Raw genomic sequence first — 23,990 nt, 5'->3', positions numbered from 1 at the left:
TCCATTCCACTATTTCTCTCTTTTCCAGGCTGAAGAGGCAGACTGAACTTACTCTAGGGAGCTAATTAATGAGGCACCTGATGAAACTCTGGTTTTCCCAAGTTCCAGAGAATGATCCATGAGTGGTACCTCTCTGTTGTAGACCCTAATCTGATATGACACTGTGTCTTCTAAATCAGTTGGCAACATTGTGCATGTCTAGCCTTATAACAATGGGAACAGTGGTGGAATACTGTCTTGCTTTGCCCCCATCCTGGCTTTCAGCTAAAGCTATGTAAAACCCCATGGAACAACTGATGCAACAAGAGGCTCTTGAATTAAAGCATGTAAAAAGTTATTAAAGAAATAGTAGTTAACTAAGCTGCTTAGTATTGTAAATCAAATAATGTGGTGCATTTTCAAAAGCAAATACTCTACTATGTAAAGGACAGTATTATACAGTCGCTGAAGATATTAGTTGTCACAGTTTGAAGGTTGGAAATGGGTGTCTGTGTCTTCTAGGGTAAGTTCCATTCTAAGCAATACATATGTGATAGTTTAGGAATCAAGCAAATTATATTGTTTCTCTTGGTAAATTAAGGGGAGATGCACACTGATGAATTTGTTCATAATGAACAAGAAAAGAGGAGCAGTAACAAGATAATTGTCTGTAAAAGAAACACCATTCTGAACCTCAGTCTATCTGCCAAAGTTTCAAAGATATTCTAAAGGTTATGCTCTTAAATTGTATAAGTTATATGCAAACTAAAAGGACTGGAAACTGGCAATTCAGGCATCTCCAAGCTCGTTTCCTATATGTACACTTGAAGAAAGAAAAAGAAGGGAAATTAAGCACTTGATATTGATAATTGATGGAGAAAGTCTCCCAATTTGCTGTTTGGACCAGTCAAAGATGAGAAGTTTATGATCATGTTAATCACAAAGCACAAAAAAATATATCTTGAATGCTAGCAAACGACTAGTTCAGTAAAACAAGCCTCTGTTTATCACATTTTTTACTGATAACATCTCAGAGATGGCAAACTGTCAACTTTAATTTTGTCTTGTATATCTGTGCAAGAAAAATCTCATCTTCTTTAGTGATTTTGTACAGTTTCATACCTGTATCACCAATTTGGTATTTCTGGAATGATGCAGAAATGGTCTTTACAACGTAGTTTTTAAACACATGCAAAAGTGTAATTTCAAATCCTTTCACTGAAATTTACCTACAGGATATACAACAATAAACTACATAGTTATATCATCTAAAATACTGTGGAAACTTTATCTGGTAACATGTACTAATCTGAAAGTAAAAACATATTTTCTTTTGAGTCCTGCCAGTACTCTTTTGCTTAGCAAATACATCATTGACAGACAGAAACAAGCACTTTTCACAATAAGTAAAAACAGATGCATTACTTAAGAAAGGAATGTGGGATTCAGAGGCAGAATCATGTCTTGCGTACTTCAAAATCCAACACTGTACAATATATTTGTCTTTATCCATTGTGTGCAGATGGCTTTGGATGACAGTATGTCAGAATATCATTTTGTATTTGAGAAATGAACTTCAGTACGACAATAATTATAACCTTTCATTGGTAATTACTTATCAAAAATTACAAGCATTCATTCTTGTATATATTAAAACATCTGATTTTGTTGTGCTTTAGGAAGAAACATCTTTCAAAGTGACAAAGGGTTTTTGGCTTTCAGGATATCATGACAAGGGAAAATGAATCTCATTTCAGTGTATACAAAGATACCGCATTTCTAACAGCAGTGCATCCACCATTCTGCTGGGATGGTTCAGAATGAAGTTCTAGTCTTAGGTTTAAAATGTTGATTCCCAACACAGACTTTTATTTTCTAGTCTTTTGATCTGCTGATAAACTACAAATAAATTACCTATATTCCATTTGCTATAAGCAATTTGATCATACATTGTTTTCAGCTGTTTGCAACAGGAAAAACTAAGAAAAAATTACCTATTGCTTTTACACTATCGCTTTGGACAGTCATATCTCCTGAGCAATAGTCTAGTCAGTGTGCTAAGAAGCAAATTCAAGTCAGCATTCAGTTATTTCAATGTCTTAATACCTGAAAAAAATGCAGTTCCTTGACTACAAATGCCATGATCCAAATGGTAAAGCTGACATTTATTCAGAAAGAAATTTGTTTAATTGTTGAACTGAAAGGAATTGCCTGTCTTTTAGGAATATCTGAAAACAAAAAAGTTCCAAAGTATAATAGCCAATATACATATCTATATTTAAAATTTCCAGTCTTGTATCTCATCTGTGTACCAGTCTGCTATCCTCTCAAATTAATTGAAGATTTTATTATTGAGAGGTTTACTCTCCCTGCTGACATGCACATTAGAAAAAATCTTACTCTTAAGTATATAAATTGATCTTAAAGTAGGGAAAGGCGAAGAGAAAAGTTCATTTCAGGTATATTGCCACATGGTTCATCTAGGGTTTTGACCTTTGCTTCACAGTATCACTTACTGGCTTACTGCTAAACACTGGATTAGGTGGAATAGTGGTTTATTCTAGTATGTCATCGGAATGCTTAAACATAATCTACTTTTCAAAAGACATTCTCCAGTTTTATGTATGGCATGTACAGTAGTAGCATAACGCATTATTAAAGTTCAGACCAAAAAAAAACGTATTTTCATGAAGAAGCAATTTGTAATAACTGTAGAAAGAATTCTTTTGCTCTCTACACAGAAGCAGATCAGAAAAGAACCTGGATGTATGTAACTCATTTTCTTCCCATTGTGTTTGTCCATTAAGCAGATGAAGTGCACACTTCCCATGCTGTTCCATTCATACAACCCAGTGTTCATTCAGAAACAGAACATTTCCTTTAGTTGATGGATTAAAGGCAGGAGAGGGGGAGGTGTGTAAAAATGTTTGGGGATGTGCAATACTTCAGGAACAACGTTTAAAGTTAATTCACACTTTTGTAGTTTGTACTGTATTTTTTTTACACAACTTCAAAACAAAAGAGTTGCTGCCTCTTAAATGAACAGAAGTAACTTTTAAAGAGCAAGACCTAATGCAGATTTTTGTGCAAGTTAATGTCAGGTTATTTTTAAAACCAGTCTCATATTACACTTTCAATTCACTAAAAAAATTAAGTGAACACAATTTTTTTGCCCTGCCTTGACTGATCTTGCATTATATTTTGATAAATTGAAATATGAACCTAGGAATGTGTGTTAGTGACCTTAAAAAGAACAGCAAGTAAACTCTAAACAACTTTAGAGGTTATTGTTTGCTTTTCATCTTCACTTGCAGACCAGGTGTCTCTAGCAAAGCAAATCTGAGGAAAAGCTACTTTTTGTTGGAGGTTCTTTGTGAACAAAACAGATGACATTAAGAACAGGTGTTAAAATACTGAAAAAAGCAAACAGCAATTATTTTACAGGATGTTTAGCTGTGGAACAGCTAGAAAAAAAAATCAGGCTATTCTAAAACATCTTATTTGGAAGTCTTTGCTCAAATAAAAGAAACATTTCTCTGTCTAGTAAATCATAATCTGTCTTTCAATCCTCCAAAGAATGGGTTAGAGATACTTATCCTATTCCTCTTAGAACTGATTTCCCAGGGACTAACAGGAAAAAGCATATTTTTTACTAAATAAGGATGCTGGAATTTGTTTACTGGTTTCCGTTTACCTGATGCCACTTATGATACTGTGTTTGCCTACTTAAGTAGCATTTAGCACTGGAGTCTTGTGTGGTTTTACTATTTATGTTAAGAAATTGCTTAGCAGCTCGGTAGATTGGACTGTTTTACTTTGTGTGCTTTTCATCTTGCATTGCACATCTGTTAATGTTGGTCTTAACACTACAATAGTGAGCATTGTAAATTAACAAGTAGAATGGTAAGTATGTATGTGGAGAGAAGTATGTTTGCCTGTTAGATTAAAAAAACAAGAGCTACTTAACTGACATTATTTGGGTGCCTAAATTAAGCATCCTAAACCCATAAAGAGAGATTTAGAGTCCCACACTGGAGCCTTCAAGTGTATGCATTTTGGATTTAAGCTTCAAGACTCATTTACAGGTTGATGAAAACACTGTGTTTGTCTACTTCTGTTTCTTACACTCAAATTTGCCAGCAGGTTTCTTTGGTTATATCATACTAGTTCTGTAACTTTGTAACTGATGAGAGAAGTGAACCCTAATGCAAAATTATTTTATAGCTATGTATGAAGTGGCTACTTATTGTAGAAAACTGAATTCTCTCCATTTCCAACACATATTTCTTACATTTAAAAAAAAAATTATGACATCACTGGAACACCTATTTGGAAATACAAAGTCAAGTCCTCAAAATATTTATTGCTGAGAAGATAGGCATCTTGGTACAGAACATAAATGCTTACAAATTTATTATGCAGTTAAACTATTTTTTCACTCTTTTTCAGGTACTAGTGAAATAAAGGGGTTTTAAATCAAAATCTCTTGAACTGCATAGCATTTTGAATCAGATGATTTTCTATAATGTAAAATAGTTATCAGGTTAATTCTCCAGTAATATTAAGAATATATACAGCAAAATTTCTTCTGCTCTTTCAGATAGAAATGTTGCGACTTTCAGGTATAATGTTACAAATGTTGCCACTTTGGCAATAAACGTGTCATTTTCCTTTAGGTCCAATGGAGTTGCATTAAAGGAAGCTCTGTGGCATCTTCAACACCTTTTCCAGAATATTTTCCCTTGAATGTTGTACATTTGAGTGGGAATGTTACAGGATGCAAAAAATATCCTCTAATGCACTTTCTTGAAATTCTATCACTTCACAGGGCTAATTTCACTGCAAGTCTGATTTGCAGTCTTTGCTTAGAATTAGTTCTTTATCAATGGTGCTTAATAGGTTAATTTCTGCATCCAAGTTTTAAAATCACATTTCAGATAACATTTATCAAACATGCCTTGGATAAAGGTACATTCCATATTCTTTAAATAGGGCTAGAATAGCCCTCGTTAGTTATTTATAAATTAGTAGCTGGTTCTTTATGTCTGAAATTTCAGATATGCCCACGGTCCATCTCTGTATGTAATTGCTATTCGTCCAAGCAACTCCAATATAATGACAAACTTTAAAGCATGATCTCTGCAGAACTGTGCAGTTCACTGGTCCTTCTTAGTCAGTAAAGTTATGTTCCAGACTTCAAAACAACTTTTTGACTGAAAGGTAATTAAAAAATCTATCTTAGACAATACATTTTGGGAATTTAGAAACTGTTAGAGAAAACAAACATGCAAACAAACAATTAAATAGATAACAGGATGTTGCAAACAAGATTTTTAGGATAGAAATTATATTACTCCACCTTCATTAGCCACTGAGTGTTGTTTTCCATGATGTTCTCAAGTAGCTGCAGTCTTTGAACTGAATCATCATAGTCCAGCGGCGCATCCCTCTGCACCGCGTTGGACACGTACGGAGTGGAGGACCGGCAATTGTCCGTCTCGGGCAGGAGGAAGGTGTAGCTGCACGAACCGTGCTGAACCTGGTACTGCTTCTTGCCTATCGTCTCCATACTCTTACTGAAGGAGTTGTATCCTGAAGCTAGGAAGATACCGCAGCCCAAAAAGAAGCAGGCGGCCAGCTGCATTTTAATCCCTGCGGCAATCCGTCGGACCGAGAGAGCCTGGGTGCGCCGGCCGGAGCCCGGCCCTAGTTAACCTGCGGAGCAGCCGAGCGCTCTGCTGCCATGTGCCGCCAGGGCAGGGCAGGGCAGGGCAGGGCTGGGCTGGGCTGGGCTGGGCAGGGCTGGGCTGGGCTGGGCTGGGCTGGGCTGGGCTGGGCTTCCCTCCCTCAGGCGCCCGGGGCGGTCCGGCCGCTCCCGCCGTGCCCGCAGCTGTCAGGGAAGCAGCTGGGCCGGCCCCGCCTGGCCCACCGGCCCGCTGCCTTCCCTTCCGAGCTCCTGCCGCCTTAGCACCCTGATCAGTCCCTTCCCGGCCCTTATATGATAAGTTGAGAGAGCGGGCAGACGAGGGGAGCGGAGCTGCTCCTCCCTCCCGCGCTCGCCGGTGCCGGGGGGGCACCGCGGGACGGCTGGAGGGAGCGGGGCGGCGAGAGGAAACCCCAGGGAGGAGCCGGCAGAGCAGGACCCCTGCGAATTCCTGCGGCACGGCTCTAATTAAGGGTTTCCTAGACAGAGCAATCAGTTCCGATAGCCTCAAACTATGCTTGTAAATTATTTGAGGGGGTAATAATTTTTAAACTGTTCCTCCTCTCTCCACCCTCCCCCCACCAAAAAAAAAAGTTCCTGGTCTTGCTTGTTCTTAAAAATTTATTATTTTTTAAATGTGCTGAACCAAGATGTAATTTAGTCGGTGTTTAATGCATTGTGTAATAACACAGAAAGAACCTGTCCCAAGCATACAAAAGCAGGCATGGGCACCTCCTTGCAAAGAGAACAAGGGACCGCTTTCAGCTGAACACTGACTTCATATTTTACTGAATCTCTGAGATGAATACTCATTTTTAAGCATATCTTTCAAGAGTTAAGCATTTACAAGCTTTTTATTTATTATTTTAAAAGCCTTTTTTGTCTGTACGAAATGGCTAACTTTGGAAGTGCTAATGTTAATAAGATTTAGAAATCACAAGTCATCTGTGACTGGAAGAGGGAATAACCATCCAGAGGCAGTGGCAGTAAGGCATGGCCCAGGAAGTGGCATGGCTGAATAGCAGTTACCCTGTCAGCTCTCCCTAGCCCAATTCTGTGCCCTTAGAAGTGGGAAATACCCATAAAAGGTGAGGGAAACGCTAATAAATTAAGTTTTTGAAATGTGTATGTAAGAGTAAAAAGGAGATTCCCCCTGCTTCCCACTCCCATGTTCTCTGCAGTGATCAGTCATCTTGAAAAAGTGGAAAATTACTAGCCAACTACCAGACCCTGGGAAAGAGTTCATTTCACTGAAATTTTGGAAAAATTTACTTCTCTGTAGAAAGAAAATGACTTCTTGAAACCACGATGATAGGATTCCGACTCCTGAAGACAAACTGCCTGATGAGATTTTGGCTAGATCTGGATCTGGAAGCTATAGGTTTTTTTAATTAAACAGAGGGAATGCCATGCTCGTGAAACTAACATGAATTACTGACCAAAGTTTCTCTTATTCAAGGAAAATCCCAGCATGCCTCAGGATCTCTTAGGACACACTGTCTTACACAATTTGCTATATTTCATATAGTGTATTAATGTGGCTTTTACTTTTTAAATCATGGAAGTTGTGTCCAGGAGTTGTCAAAAATAATTGTAGCACTTAAAATGCACGTCTTACATTGTTGGAAGCTGCTGGGATTTCGTTACATACTACATAGTTGCTCTGGAAAGGATAATCTCTAGACTTCAATTCTGGAGAATTCCAGAAAGATTCTAATGACAAGTGGAACCAATTTGTCAGATTTTTTCCTGTGGAGTATTCATCTGCCATTGTTCATCCTTCCATCCAGAGGAAACAGAGGAGTATGTCTGGAACAGTCTAGATTATTTTCTACAAAATGTACATATTTGGAGTGTTTGGTATATAAATTATGCATTCTCCATCCCTTCAGCTTTGTACTCCAATAGCAAAGCAGATTAATGTGATAGCTGCACTGACAGCAAAAGTTTCAAACATTTGTATACTGATGTCTAACTTTCAGTGTATGAAAGTCTTTGAAAGGATGTTTAATTCCATGTGAATAACAGTATTTTGTGAGGTACTTGAGAAACCTACTATTACCAAGTGAAGACAGAATGTAGTATTAGATTAATGCACTAGACTGTGTGAAGCATTTCTAAGTATCTAACCAGACACTGAAATTCAGGATTTTCTGTTATTTGAGTAATTAATTTGTTAAGTTAAATGAGAATTTCCTATTATGACTTTTACTTGCTCTTAAATTGGCCTGTTCTGTGTTTTCTTTTCCTTGAACAGCTAGCTCAAAAAATATATATCTTACTAGTCATTCCCCCTTTCCCCACTGTTTGCTTATACTCAATAGAGTAGTGCTGAAAATTAGATTGCTGCAGCCCTGAAAATATCTGTCTCTTAATGAGAAAGAACTGGAGGATAATTTTTATTTTTATTACTATATTTTCATGGATTTTTTTCATTCTTTATTTAGATATTAAATATCTAAAGATGAAACTGAGCAGTGTAGTCTTTTAGAAGTTTTCTTTTTAATTATTAGACCTCTACTCTGTGGACTATACATATGTAAAAGACAAGACTTAAGGAAGAGTCTGCTGAGAATTCATTAGACAGGATCTCTATGAGAGGCTTGATTAAATTAGTAGTTTTTGAATGGCTATGAAACATGCCATCTGTGTGCCACTCTAGTGAGTCAAATCATCAGCATAATCTGGCAGCTCAGTTTTGCTGGGTTTTTGAGGAGAGACTGGAGTGTCTCTAAAAGTTTGAACTGGAGTCTGTTTTCCTTTAGGAAAGGCCAAAGCATGACCCCCGGGAGGCCCTTGCGCTCTAACGGGGCCAGGAGAAAAACTGAACTTGGAGACTGCCTAGGAAGGCTTGCTGTATCCTGGGCCTCCACTAGGGAGAACTGTGGTTGTAGGAATACTGGACAGAGAAACAAGTTCACCTTTTGCTGTATTTTTGGATGGGTTTGTTTTGGGGGGGGGGGGGGTTGTTGTTGTTTTGAATCAATGAATGAATAAATGAGTAAATGGCCAGTTGCTATGGCAGCAATTCGGCAAAAAGGTACAGAAAGCACAGGTATTATTCTGAGAACTGACAACAGACTGCTAGTGGAAGACTCTTACCAGCAGGCATCACCAGTTCGTTACTACTTGCTGTGCTTCTCATCTAGCTCATGGGGTAACACCCTAAAGTTCACCATGGTAATGTTTTCCCCAACTTTTTCTTGATACTCCCAGGCTGTAGGGGCAATAAATGCAACCCCCAACACACATAACTGAGAGAAGGTTTTCTGTTTCCCCATCTGGGTCCAATGGACTCATATTGCTTTAATGAAGTGCTCTGTCCTGCTGTCCAGGAAAGTTAGTGAGCATTCACCTTGCCAACGAAATAAATACACATCCCTTTAACCCTTCACTGCAGGATACTGCCGTATTTGGTTCATCTTTTGGAGCATTTGATTGTGATCCTTCACCCATTCTATCCCTTTGGGAGCAGCTTTCCCAGCTGTGGAGGAGGAAGTGGTCTTCTCTACCTCCCCAGGGAGTCAAAGCCAGTCAGAGTTCAGGAGGAAAGAAAGTAGTAACAGCTAAATTTAGAAAACTGGTGTGAAAAGTAAGGCAAGTTAAATACACTTTTGTCCTTGAAATCTGAGGAAGAGGAAGGACGATGCCTGAATGCAAGCCTTTTTACTGAGCCATTGAGGCATTATAACAAGTCTGCTTGAAGGGAAGGGCTTATTCCAAAAAAGCTGAATGACCGAGAAGATCTGTCCCCTGTCAGTTATGAGAAGGACCATCTCTTTATTAGACATGTTGAAATAGGGAAGAATTTAAATAATTTGGCATGGAGTCTTATAAACGTCAGTATGAAATTGAGTAAGAAGTTATAATTCAGACTAGTCGCTTCCTCTCGGTGTTTCTTTCGTGGTTGTTGTTCTCTTTATCTTTAATTTCTACTGTCATTATGGAGTGTCATATTTACACTCATGATACTTTTATTCTGTAAACTAAAATATAGCTGTTTAGCCTGTGATTTCCTGCTTGCTTTAGAGCTGAGTGTATATAATATTTGCCATAAAATAGCAAATAGTGGCTTGGTATATTTAAAGTACAAATTAGATCTTTCCCTTTTTAGAAAGAAGATACCCACTCTACAAGACTCACCTTATAAGCAGAGCTGAAATGTATATTTTCTCAAAACTAAACATTTAGAACGTTTTGCCAGATGTGTGCAGGCAATTTCCTTTCCTTGGGAAACATTAAATTCCCTTAGTCAGCCAATCCTGGTTTTATTCTATGCAGCATATAACTGAGCTGCTTTGAGAGAGATGCCTGCATTCTACTAACATTGTCTTTCCAGTTATCATTTTACATACAGCTGCACAGCTTCTGTTTGACAGGCAGATACAGAGATCTTGTGAGATCTCTGATAGAAAAGGAAGCATATAAATTTTTGAAGCAGTGTAAGAAAATGTTGACTTGGCTTTAGTCTGCTATCTGTAGACTTTGCCACCTAAAACTTATAAGATGTTGATTTAGTAGATAAGTTTCCATTTCAGCAGTTTTCTTTTTTTAGCAAGGGAAAAGTACATAATGAAATATGTGCAAAATGAAGGCAGAACAATTTAAGCAAGTAGGTTCTTGTGCTGCTTTCTTACAGGGGTATTTGATCTACATATATAAATGAAAATGCCGTAATGTGAGAATGTATAACTTCAAAACCAAATCTGAGATGAAAAATTATCTAAAACATGGAATAAATTAGTGAACTATTTCATATATTCCTGGTATTTACATTCCTCACATTTTGACACTCCATATTAAGTCCCTACCTTTGGTTCCTAGTACTTAAATATTAGTTTGTGATAGTTCCATTTGCTGTCTTCAGAATATTTTCTTCCACTGGGACTATTTTAGCATTTTTCTCAGGAACAAATGTCAACAAGGACAAGACTCATGAACTTGTAACTTAAAAAACAGGGGACAGGATCTAGGACCCTATTGGATTTTTAGTCTGCTGAAAATCTTATCTGTTTTTAGATCTTTCACTCTCTTTGAAAGAGAGGAGTGACAGGTTATTATGTTTTCCTAAAAGCCAAACAATTTCTTTTCATCAAGACTCATAGTTCAGATCTTAAGCACTTTAAAATTAATGATAATATCTTACCAATCACTCCTCCTTTCCCCACCATTTGCTTATTATCCTTTTTATTCGGTCTGAACTTTTCTGTCAGCCTCTCATGATTTATTTAACAAAATCTCAGGATTACCCCTCACTTTCTCAGATGCAGCTTATTTCTAATCACTCAGAACATCTGGTGTAACACCTTGTGAATTCATAATCATCTTTATGTTCCATCTCTTATGTTCTGTCATGTCTGTTTCAAGTGCTTTTCTTTTCAAAAGAGGGCATTTGCCCAGTAGTTCTCATATTGTACTTCTACTGAAGGGACAAGAGGTCAATAATCTGATCCACTGAAAATTTCAGTTACCACTCTGACTTGGTGACTCAGTCTGTTTGTTCCCATCTTGCCTTGTAACATCCAATCCATCATTTCAGTACGCAGTATTTTTGCTAGATGTCACAGCATTAGTGGAAGCATAATGCAGCCAAAACCAGACTTTGCGTATTCCCTTGGAAATGCTTGCATGCTCCCTTTTTCACAGTTGATACTGCCACTATCCTTCAATGCGTTTAAATCTATACTCTGCGAGTTATGTTTATATTCCTTCATTTCTTTGGTATTTTATTCTCTCCCTTTTTTAAGCTATGCTTTCATTAATGTATCTAAAATTCCTATCTTGATCCTTATCATCAACATACTGAATTTGATAACATATTCTGTCTGACTCCTCCATAACATTTGAAATGTGACTTGCTTATGAAGCTTATTATAGCAGTTCTGCCTCACTTAGTAAATTACATTCAACTTTGCTATCTGTCAGAGCTTCACACAAGTAGACTATCTATTTAATTGCTTTGAATTTTTTCACTTTTGGAAGGTCTAAATTCAGCACCTCTCCTACCAATATGGTAGTTTCATTGCTTGCTTTGTAGCCACTGGCTGGATTGGCTTTTGTGGACTGTCTTGGGTTAAACTTGGGATGTCCTTTCTCAGTTAATCTGACATTTAATGTGACCATATTTTCCGATTATAGACTTATTTTGGTGTCCCACTTTTTGTTATATAATGTTTGCTTAAGGCTTTTTGACTAAGATTGCATCAACATTAAAAGGAATTATACATTTTATGTATACATAATTATATCTGTATGCTTGGTGTGTTGTAGATGCTAAAATATAATTGGTCATGTTAATTTCATCATCATCATGGCTGGGCTTCGCGAACGAAGATTTGGGAAGGGCTCTACCCACGTTTGTTACAAGCGCGCTGGTGGCTAAAAAGGCCAATATGAGACAGGCACGTCCGATTGCAAAAGGCACAGCAGAAAGACTCCTTAGGTGGGCTTCTGCAAGGCACGATTCTTTCTGCGTTGTCTTTTCTGCATAGCATGTTAATTTAGATGGGGACTTTATAATATCACACCTTGAGCAAGAACAATAACATGAATTAATGTTTTTTTGAAATTCCTGTCATTATCACTTCCAGATTCCAAAAACTCCTTAAATACAAAATGCTTCTTAGTTCGTACTGTTTCATTACTTTTATAGTGATTTCCTGTATCAGTCCAAATTTTCAAGCAATAGCTAAGGTAGAATTCACAAATATCTATAAAACTGTAATCTATACAGATGTAGGTAAATATGTAAGAAGATTCTCACTGTACATTAATGAAGTTCCTGTTTGTAGGACAGATGGTAGTTTTCTTCACTCCAAGCATTTTGTAATAGTGAATGTTATTTTAATCTTTGAATGATGAATCATCCATGTGCAGAACTAGGAAGTGAGTCCCTGGATTGTGAAGAATAGCTGCTATATGTCCTTCCTCCCTAACACTTTTATATTGTTTGGCTATACTACTCAAAGAGTGAGCTTATTATCTTCAGTTATGTGATGACAGCAAACTTCAGCTGGTAAAAAGTGTAATTACATCTTAAACTCAAATAGCACAAGTTGAAAATTGACATGGAAATTACAGCTGTGTTAAGGATCTTGCAATTGCACTGTTGAGTATCTTTGACAGTGTCAAGTATTGTGCCCTGTGTTATCTCCCATAGTGGGCAAAACATAATACAGCACTTGTTTAAGCAAGTTACCATTGGTTTGAAGCTGAGTAACTTGTGTGCTAACGTGTAGCAACTACTCTAGTAAAGCCTTTAAAACCTGTTTTTAAAAATTGTTCCCATAGCACTTGCATATTTACTCTTCATTGTTGAATTATAAGTGAAAGCATATAACAGATGTTCTTACTCTATATGCTTATATACTGTTTATATGCTTTGAAAAATGTCGTTTAATTACAGTTTTGTGCACTTGGACAATTTAAACTTAAAATCTTTATGTAAGGGTTTGACTTTTGTTGTATTATGTCAATGTTGTATTATGTTGATGTGAAAAGGCAGCAGACTCCGAAAGAATCCAGAAGGCTTTTGGAAAATGAGAAATCTGCCTTACTGACATCCAAAAGAAAAATGCTTATGCCGTTTGTTTAAAAGGATGTATTTTTAAAATGTCTAAGAAGTTGACAATAAATAGCCCTACAAATCACCCCAGTCCCTGTGATTTAAACCCTTCCTCTTGTAAGCAGTCATTCAGGTTGGCGGAAGGTTCTCTCATCTGATAATAGCACACTTATTTGATAATAACAGCCTGTCATACTTCCGAAGAGCATGTTCAAGTTAAGAATCTGAATTCAAAGATAAATTGATGTCAAAGAGAGAATGAAAAGGAAGTGAGAAATTGTGTAAGAGGAATAAACAAAGCTTTCAGAGAGAGAGAGGACATTTACAGCAACAGTAAGGTACCTAGTTCCTGACATCTGTTTCCCTCAAGAAAAAAATACAGTACGTGCTCTAACCTTTTTATGGAGAGTGCAAGAAAAATATTTGCAGCATATTTTCATATACTCATATTTGTTGAACTGTATTATGGATGTGTAATTTGAAGAGGGCAGAGCAACTGCAACTATTTTTGCAGTCCATAAAGATAAATATTTTCTTTTTTCAGTACTAATAAACATAGTTCAGTAATAGTTCTCAAAAACAGTGCCCACCCTCTTTCTGATTCTGCCACAAAAACTGGGCATTCTTTTTATCACCGATCTTACTGCTGTACAAGGAAAGGAAGGAACAAAAGTGGGTTTTTTTCCCCAGTTAGAGAAGCATCAGAACCCATGATGGGACAGGACAAAGATTACCTGAATACAGATACTAAGATTAGGGTTCCTTTGAGTTTGGACTCCTTGCCTCCATACAACCTATTACTCTGTAAATATTAACATAAGTACCTCACTGGCTGAGTAACAGTCTGTTCTTTATCTCTCCAAATAAATCATTTGCTGGAAAGACAATCCTCCATCTCCAGTGGAATGTGTACAGAAGATCAAATCTCTTATGAGTATCCTATCATGAAAGTGGTATATTTTCTTCCCAACACAAACCAATTAGAAAGTCCTCTTACTGGTCTTTCACTTTATCTAAATCTGATTTACTTTTTGAGTAGTTTTACTGCACAGAAAATTCAAATCTTTTAAAAACTTTATTTTGTTCCACTAGAAATATATATGTACAGGAAATCTGAAAACATTTGTTGATGACGTCTATATTGTTTTGAGTGTGAATCCACATTCAGCCTAACCACAGTCAAACTGACTTATATTTACAAATCCTTTCAAATATTTCAATTTTAGCTTAGTAGCTTCAGTTTAAACTTGATTATAGAACATCTTGCTCATAATTGTATGTTCTTACTTGATTTTTATGTCAATATTTTCAGTCAAATCTCTGATCAAATTCTATTATAAATTAATAAAGCTTCAGCTTTGGCATTAAATGATACATTCTCAGTTGTCACTGTTTCAGCCATAGCCTGTGGGATGTTACTAATAGCAATGTCCTGTGAATAGCATTTTTCTTGAACATAAATAGCTTTATTTCTGGTTCATCAAATTAATCATCAGATTATGTTCTTCTACTAATTTCTGCCTTCCTTTGCCCGTTTGTCCACTTAAGTATCATTCTTAGGAGGCAAAATGCATATATTAAAATATTTACTAGATGATGCCATGACAATTAGAAGAACATCTCCTAATTCAGCCAATTTAGAATATTTTCCTTTTATATTAATGAAGATTGTATCCTTGTGCAGGATATCAAGATGGCCTTCCTCGATTAAATGTAAAAATCAGGTCAACCAAGAATTTCTTGTTGAGTCAGAGAGATTTTTCTCAGTTGATCAGAAGGGAACTCTTGAGTAACAAGCTCAGATGACAGCATCTGAAGTTAGGTGAAGTGAATGTCATGAAACTTATGGAAATAAGTGATGGTTATTCCAGATTTCAGACGTGTTTCCTTGTCTCATGTTAAAGTGATAGATATATTATCAGTATTTTTCATTTTATTACAATTCAGACTATTGTATCCAAACTATATTGTTTTGCCTCTCATCTCTTTTGGTAATGGATTCATGTGGACTGTGAATTGATTAAAAAAAACAAGCCAGCAAAAAATTGGGTCTAAGTGGATTATTCACCCTGGAAAGATAATTCTTTTACACTGTAGGTGCATTCTTCAAGGTTAAGAGCACTATACCTTTGGTCAATGTCAGCTGAAATGTTGAAGCAGTGGCTGTTCTGGAGCCCCACTGCAGCCTCTGGCGAGAAAGGGTGGGCTAAGTTTTCAACCAGCTTTGAAGTATTCAACTGAGTTTTCAACCAGCTTTGAAGTATTCCAGGCAGGACTGGAGCAAGCAGGGAAATGGTTAGGAGTCATGGCCTAAACTTCGTTTCAATGTCATACAAAGTATAAAGATACATTTTCTGAAGGTAAGATCTATGAGGCTGTAGAAAAGCCTCTCCTGAGAAACGGTGGAATCCCTTTTGTATGAGTAATTTAATATAGATGGGCAAAACACTGAAATATGTAAAGAAAAATCCTGTACTGGCAGGAGTATGAATTAAGTGCCCTAATAAGCTTTTTCATCTCTTAATTTCTCTCATCAAACCTCATCACTTTGATGAAAGAAAGAAAAATGTTTATGTTGGATCTCCATGTGAAAAGTGCTTATAGGAAAAAATATCCCTCCTCAGATGATAAAAATATAATTAATATATTTGAAAGAATTCTTGCATTTTCTCATAGCTGTGAAATTAAACCTGTCAGCCACAAGCTAATTTAGTGCCTGCAAATTGCTAAGCACAATTATTGCTATATAATGCAGCAGTGATTTTAATATTGAAAATTATTATGGGTTTAGATTTTTTTGTAATATTGGGACAGCTTCATTTTATATTATCCATAAGTGACATGCAAAAGAATATAGTTAATCCAATTGATAAAAACATCAGCATGAGACTGCTTCATAGACTATTATTGCCCACAAGAGAACCTGCACTTTGTAGGCATCATGAACATAACAGGCCAGAAAGTTTACATCAAAATCAGACTGCTCTTCTTTTCTATTAAGTTGGGATAGAGTAATTTCTGACTTTTCAAACCTCTGTTTTGGAACATTTATTTTATGTGAAGTGGACTCCTTTGTATTCATATGCTTTATCTTGCTTTTTCTGCAGAGGGGGCAGAAAATCTGCACTCACCTACCTCTGACCTAACTCTGCTGGCCCACAGCTTAAGACTGCAGTACACCCAATAAAGAAAAATAACACATACTTTTAAGATAACTATTTTAATTAACTGATAGCCTGCAGGACTAAGAAAAAAGTGATGCTTTAAAGGCAATTGGGGGACCTCTCATTTAGACTTTTCTTGTTTCAGTCAAAACCTTTTTCTGATGTGTCTATTGTGCACAGTGGTTAGAAGCTGCTGAAGTAAACAAAATGTGGGTCTGTTCTCCGTTATTGTAATTTGCAGATAGCCTGTGACTGCTTAGAGAGGATAGCCCAAGGCTTTTAAAGCTGTTAATGACATGAAGAGAGGCCAAGAACTGTCTTTATTTGCAACATATAAGTGTATTTTAAAAAATAAACCAGAATGTGTGAATCCTCAAACAGTTGCCATTTGCATTAGCTTTACACAGTGAGAATTTTTTTTTAAAGGTACAGATTTCTCACCAAACATTCATTGGACTAGTTAAACATTTGGAAGCATTTTCAAGAGGTGTCACCACTAGTTAAAATATTGGTTTTCACGTCTGGTCCAAACGAGAATCAGGCTTTGCACTATGTGAAACTTGGTTCCCTTTCATTGATTTCTCAATGTTCATAAATTCATTAAATGTTCGATCATCAAATTCCATCTCTTTTCTGTCTCTTTCATGTCAGAAGGAGCACCTGTTCCCAAACAGTGAATTGGCAGATGGTGTAGTAAGTACTGCCCCATATTACAGCTAGGGGAATTAAGTAAGAAGGCAAACAGAATGCGAGGTGTTCAGGGTTAGAAATAAGGAAAAGGGAGTTTCTTATCTTGTCCTTTTTTTTTTTTTAATTATTCTTTTTTTAGTTAATCTTCTGTTATAAAAGTAGAGTTGTGAATCCTGAATACTAAATGTTGAATTTTGGGACAGTTTGGGACTGTGTAACAGCTCTACATATGGACATCAAATACACTGTAATTGGTACTGCATCTGCTGTACACGCAGATTTTATCCATGTATGCACTGTGCCATTTTCCCAGCTTACTAGGCATCTGAAAAACAGCCTGGTTTCAATGAAAATATGTGGAAAGCCATGCTCCATATGCTTTTCATATGAGACACAAGACTTGACTGTGTAATATTGGACATCCCCTGGTACATGGGACACCTGCCAAGCTCAGCAGAAAGAAAGAAAAGATACAGGCAAGAGAACAAAACCAGAGGAATAAATGATTTCTAAATCCTTATTCTGTTTCTAATTTTTATATTCTACTCTGGTCTCAGCTGTTACAGTCACCTTCTAACAATGTATCTGAGCTGGAATAGCCATGTATTCTGTACTTTAAAATCCTTTGTGGTCAAAACTTTAAAATGTTTAATATGCATAAATGAATGTCAGATTTTCAGAGGTTCTCAGTGTAGGCTTAGAGTCTTCCAAAAATCCTAGTATGTCTCCCTTTGTATCTTTAGGTAAGAATGTATCTCTGATCTATTAGCTTGGAAAAGGATAAGAGCATTTCAATATGTTACATGCATGAGTAATTTAGGTTGTATTTGAAATGTAAATGGCAGATGTTATAAATTTGCTAAACAGTTTTGGGGTAAAAATTAAGTCTTACCTTGTTTTGGGCCATACTAGTGTTGCCAATTCTTAGGTTACTCAGCCATTTTGGTCTGTTACATCCTAGATTGTCAACTAATTAGATTAAGAAAAAAAAATATTGTTTCAATTTGGGAGAAATAGTTCTATTCCTCATGGTTACAGAAGCATGAAAATTTTACTCTGCAAAATGGCAATAGAATGCAGCAAATAAATAAAAACCATAATTTTTTAGCATGATTTTGGAAGCCAGGATCCTAATTTCTGTGTAGTTCAGTTAGCAGTCCTAGACATCTGAATTCCCCTGAAAGTCCCATTGTAAGACCTTCCTTTCACATCTCCAAAATGTAAAAGTAAATACTGATAACATCAACTTATTTGACTTTGCTTTTGAGACTTTGTTTTCTTGTATCTATTTATACATCTAATACTGTTAAACCCCTTCATATTAGAATGTACGTGTTTATTATACCTAGTGAGAAACAAGTCCTCTCAATACCTTTGATGCTGTGGAAAACTTCAAATTAAATTGGAATTGGGTGTCCTGCCTACAGTATGATCCACAGTCACAGGTTTCACTTACTAAAATATACTGTGGCTGTTAGTAGCACTTTTATAATATGCAGGCTAATTCATGTGGAGGATTTTTTTTAAGCCCTTCAACTCCCAGTCTAACAGAAGGAATCATGAGAATATTTACCTTCATTTATCATGGTTTAAGTATTAACTACATTACGAGAGATGGCATAAATCACCTACTTGGCATTGTCTCACTTTACGTACTAGGTCAAAAAAGGTCATCATTTTCTGCAAGTCATATGCTGCTTCTCCAATATTCTAATACTCTACCGCTGTTAGTTTGCCTGTGTTACATCTGTGAAACTCAGAATAATCCCTATATTAATTTGATACATTGTACAGACAATAAAGAAAGGAACTTTCATATATTCAGGATGAGAACGTAAATTACTATTTTTATTTAATAAAGATAGATTGTTGAGCCTGGCACTAATTTTATCCTTTATTACCAGTGAAGACATGAGAACTTGAAGTACATCCTGCTTCCATACCAGGGAAATTGGCTCAAACTGGAAGGAGGAAGACATAGTGTCATTTTTTTTGTGGACTGTGTCCTTTAAATGTTAGTTTACAAAGACATTCTGAGTCAAAAGGTCAATTTTATCCAAAAGTTGTTTTTTAAGATGTAGTACATTCAGACATACATAGCCTATGCAGACAAAATAGCCAAGAGGAGTTTCCAAAACCTGTTGGACTTTATGGGCGCGTCTGATTATTTCTCAGGAACCATTCTGGGAAGGACCCCCACCCACCTGTGTGGTTTCTCTGGCTGATGTACTTGATCTATGCACTTGAGCACAGGATCATGTCCTGCAATGACTTACAAATAACCTTTAGCACCACGCTAGCTGCTAAAAAGAATTCTGTTGTAGCTACATAGCTAATTCTCTGGTATAAAAATCATTGTCTGTAATTCCTTTTTACCACTCTGTAGTCTTGCTTACACCATGATGACCTCATATATCTCACTAGTAGGATCCTGATGCCTTCATACACTTTGGTCACAAACTTTTCGCTGGTTACTTTGCTTGTAATTTTGATGTATGACACCAGTTTTCTCTTTGCATTTTATTGGTTTGGATAACACGGACATGAAAAATGAGTGAATGTAAATTTTTTTGCTAAAAGAAGGTGCTAAGTGTTGACAGGATGGCTGATTCCAGCCAAGAATTTTCTGTGCAATACAAACATAGAATACATTTCATAAACCTAAACTGCAGTTTTTGTTTGTTTACTTTTGGGTTTTGTTCCAAGTTTCTTGAGAGGACATGATCCTTAAATGAAAAGAAACACTAGGATGTGTTTCCATATACTTATATGGGAAATACTGTGATAACAAGGTACCAGAAGAGCAAGCAAGCCTGCAGTAAGAAAGCTGAACTTAATGTATAGGTAATAAGAAGAGGAGAGTCAGGCCCAGTCATCTTTGCAGCCAATATTCATTGCTAAGAGAAACAGAGGTTTCTATTGTTCTGTTGGTGTAGTTTTGGTAGAATTCTGGTTTGCTGCAATTGTAACACATTCTACTTTTACATTATCATCTTAACTGTAACTTTGCACTTCTAGAAAATCAGCATTTGGGAAAACTGTACTATCATTAAAAAACACAGTTAGAGTTTTACTCTGGTCTTTTTTCCATGGTAGAAAAAAAACTGATCGAGTTTATGTGCCTTTGTGGATTTTTTCTCTTCTAGTGATGTTACACTGTGATTGTGTTTGCCTGTATGAATCATTACAAGCTTGCTGGCAGATGGTCACGTACACTTTGCAAAAGTGCTTAATGTTAATAATCAGCTTTTAGCTTTAATATTTCTTTTCTTGGGATAAGTAATATATATTATCCTAATGCCTAGAAAAATCATGGTTGTTTTAGTCACTGCCATCTGAATACTTTTATCCTTCAGTAAAAAAGTTTTCTCTGTACATGTTCAGTATTTCATGAGTGAAACTTATTGCATGTATAGATGGTAATGCAGAAAAATTAGTGTTCCATCTTTCTTATATGAATGAAATGGAAGAGTGAGTGATTCATGAGACCAATATGAGCTAAAAAACCTCCTGGGTTCTGCACATCAATGATTTTTTTGTTGGTTAAGCCATTCAAACCCCATGGGGGCTACATACCTACAGTTTCAGCAATCATGCTTTGTCTTACTTGAATCTCACACTTGTTATGGTGGAAGGATATTGCTCATGTATATTTTATTGCATAACAGTAAATCAGGCTTGTATGCAGTGTTTATCTGTAATGGTTAAAATGCTGTCAGTCCAAAACACATTCCATTTATTTCAAAGGTGAAATTGTAAAGAACTACTTCTATGTAGCGCAGTAAAATGGGTTTATCAAGAAACGTTGTTTTATAAGAGGAAAAATTTATTGGATTATTTGCCCTTATCATTATATTATCATTTATTTGAAATAGTTCTAGATGGAATAGCTGAAGAAGCCAAAATATGGTGGAATTTTGTGGAGACTCTTTATGTTGGGAAGGTAAAATTTCTAGTCTAGCAGTTTTAGTGGAGACAGCTGTTGAGACGCTCTTGTTGGCTTTTGTTTATTATAATTGTAGTACACTACATCCAGGCAATAAAATTAGTTATAAATCTGACTCCCTCAAAACAGTGTCATGAAATGGTTCCAGTAAAAGTGAATCTTAGTAATTTAATTAAAGTTCCCTTATTTTTAATAAATTCCTTGCTGTTTTTTCATTTATTTATAGGCAAAAGGTGGTATTGCAACTCTATTCATGTTCTTGGAAGAGCATATGAAACTGAAGTCCATGACAAGGTCTCTACAGTGTAGGATCATGGCCTACAGACCTGATAAGGTATTTTTATGAATGGAATTCTCAGTTACATCTCCTGAGAGCATTAGAATGTATATTTTAGCTGATACAGCTCCCCTTCTCAGACACTTTCATTTGTCTAAGACACAGTCTTAACAGCAGCATTCTGTCCTCCAAAATCGAGGCTGAAGTAATTCACAGATAATATGGAGAAAATACTCCATGAACCTATGCCAAATTTCATCCTGCTAATCTTAGTTTCAGTGATATAATGGACTCCTTTGATTTCTAACTCCCATACCTTTGCTCCAAAAAAAATTCAATTTTGAAATGTATTCATAAGATAGTTGCCGAACCAAATTCCAACTTCAGCTGATTTATTTTGCATTTTTTTTGATTTCTTTTTCTTGTGGGTATACATTTTTATATATAGACATACTTCTGTACTTGTTATTACTGTTTTGTGATTTATTATGTGTTGATGAGATTCCATTATTATGTGTTGATGAGATTGTAGACCTTGGGGGATTTTTCAAAGAAAAGAAGTTCCACTGTCATGTTTTTCTTACAGTGATTTATATTCTTGTATTGAAGTTATTTATCAGAAGTATTTAAAAGATCATCTAAATTCATAATTTTAAAAACGTATTATTTAATATTTGCCCAAAGCTGGTCCCAGAGGCTGCAATCATAAAAGAGCCTCACTTTGCTAGTCAATATATTACTATTACGAAGGTAGTATTTTTCATTATTTTCCACTGAACATAAAACCAGACTTTGCATCTAAATGCATTGTACAAATTCAAAACAAAAGATAGTGTCTGGACCAGAGACCTTTAAAGCTACAGAAGAATACTTCCATCCTTTTTTTTTCCCAGTCTGACTGAAAGGTCACATTTTACCCATATTGCATCCTACCAGATTTATTTGTGGCCTGGGGCTTTATCAAGTTCATTTCAAGCAGAAAACTCTGGCAGTGGTTGACATGACAGACTTTTACCTGTGGAGCTTATTTGAGGTAGCCTGATTCTGCTGACTCTCAATAGTCTTTGCTGCATGGCATGTCTACTTTTAAATCTATTGTAGAGAGAGAAGTTTATTGGGAATATGCCTGAGGGATGGGAATTTTATAGGTAGTCTGAATGGGGTGGATTTTTGTTGGCTGTTTTAACAGTAACTGTTAATTAATATCTAACTTTTAAACTTGTTAGTTTTGGGCAATCCAGGGAAAAAGTGTAAAAATTTTGTGTAGTACTAACTTTTAATTCCCTAAAATGGAAGGAAATAAACATTGCAGAATTAGCTTAAAGGGGTCCTTGCTAGCATATTAAAACTGAAAAACTTGTCCTAAAATTTTACTGATATAACAAAAGTTTTGCCTAGCCTCATAGATTCCTTCCTGAATCAAGGTACATTTTAAGTGTCTGAAACATCTGAAGTTTCAACACAAAGCAATGCCAAACTCTACAGATTTCTTGAATATTATTATTGAAATTTTGGTTTTAGTCTAACATGAAGGAGGTAGACAACTACGATGTTTTGCACAAAATTTTGCTATGTGAAACTATATAGTTGACTTGATTGTGGCTTAGAAGAAAAACTATTTCAAGCTCTGTTTGTCGCATCCCATTGAGTTTTTAGTGTGGCTCAACTCATGCTAATAAAACAAAAAATAGTCTTCTTGAAGTGGTAGCATAGTGTGATCCCATTGTATTCTCTGTGTGGTGTAGATTGAGCTGGTTGCTCACGTAGGAGATGCTGAAGGACACACAGTGGTTCATCTGACATGAAGTTCAACAATGTTTCTTCTTAGTTTATTGTGGGTTTTTCCTGATATTTATAGAATCATAAATCATAGAATGGTTTGGGTTGGAAGAGACCTTAAAGGTCATCAAGCTTCAAGCCCCTCCAGCATGGACAGGAACACCTCTTTCCATTAGACCAGGTTGCTCAGAGCCCCATCCAACCTGGCTTTGAACATTCCCAGGGATGGAGCATCCACAACTTCTCTGAGCAACCTGTTTCAGTGTCTCCTCCCTCACAGTAAAGAATTTCTTCCTAATATCTAATTTAAACCTGCCCTAGTTCAGCTTAATGCCATTCCTTCTTTTCCTATCACTACTGCCCTTGTAAAAAGTCTCTCCCCAGCTTTCTTGTAAGCCCCCTGTAGGTACTGGAAGGTGCTCTAAGGTCTCCCAGGAGCCTTCTTCCAGGCTGAACAACGTGAGCTCTCTCAGCCTGTCTTCACTGGAGAGGTGCTCCAGCCCTTTGATCATCTTTGTGGCCTCCTCTGGAATTGCTCCAAAAGATCCATGTCTTTCTTATGCTGGGGGACCCAGAGTTGGATGCAGCACTCCAGGTGGGGTCTTATGAGAGCAGAGGAGAGGGGCAGAGTCACTTCCCTCAACCTGCTGGCCACATTGCTTTTGATGCACCCCATGTTATGGTTAGCTTTCTTGGTTTTCTGGGCTGCAGGCACACACTGCCATCCAATCTCCTATTGTGCGCTTTCCCCTAGAGCATGACACCAGTGCTCTGGAGCTGCTGGCTTATTCTCAACCAACACCCACAAATCATTCTCCTTTTTTGGTGAGATCATTTCTCAAATTTAGGATTTTTCCAGGATTAACTGGACTATTTCTATTTTCGTG

At 36.6% G+C, this 23,990-nt stretch overlaps 2 protein-coding genes across 3 annotated transcripts in view; one reads left to right on the top strand and one right to left on the bottom strand.

Moving 5' to 3' along the window:
• Nucleotides 1-5,753, bottom strand: part of ANGPT2 (angiopoietin 2) — a 41,037-nt gene extending 35,284 nt beyond the window's left edge. For both annotated transcript variants that reach the window (XM_027641084.1, XM_027641085.1), the window contains exon 1: nucleotides 5,339-5,753. In XM_027641084.1, the coding sequence (XP_027496885.1) occupies nucleotides 5,339-5,623 (285 nt within the window). In that variant the 5' untranslated portion in view covers nucleotides 5,624-5,753. The remainder of the gene's footprint in view (nucleotides 1-5,338) is intronic.
• MCPH1 (microcephalin 1) overlaps nucleotides 1-23,990 on the top strand; it is a 121,118-nt gene that overhangs the window by 80,768 nt on the left and 16,360 nt on the right.

Source organism: Corapipo altera, unplaced genomic scaffold, assembly GCF_003945725.1.
Source record: "Corapipo altera isolate COAL_440 unplaced genomic scaffold, ASM394572v1 46, whole genome shotgun sequence".
In the NCBI taxonomy this organism is placed as follows: Eukaryota; Metazoa; Chordata; class Aves; order Passeriformes; family Pipridae; genus Corapipo; species Corapipo altera.
Note: the sequence above shows the minus strand (reverse complement) of the source record. Positions and strands in the feature narration are given on the sequence as shown.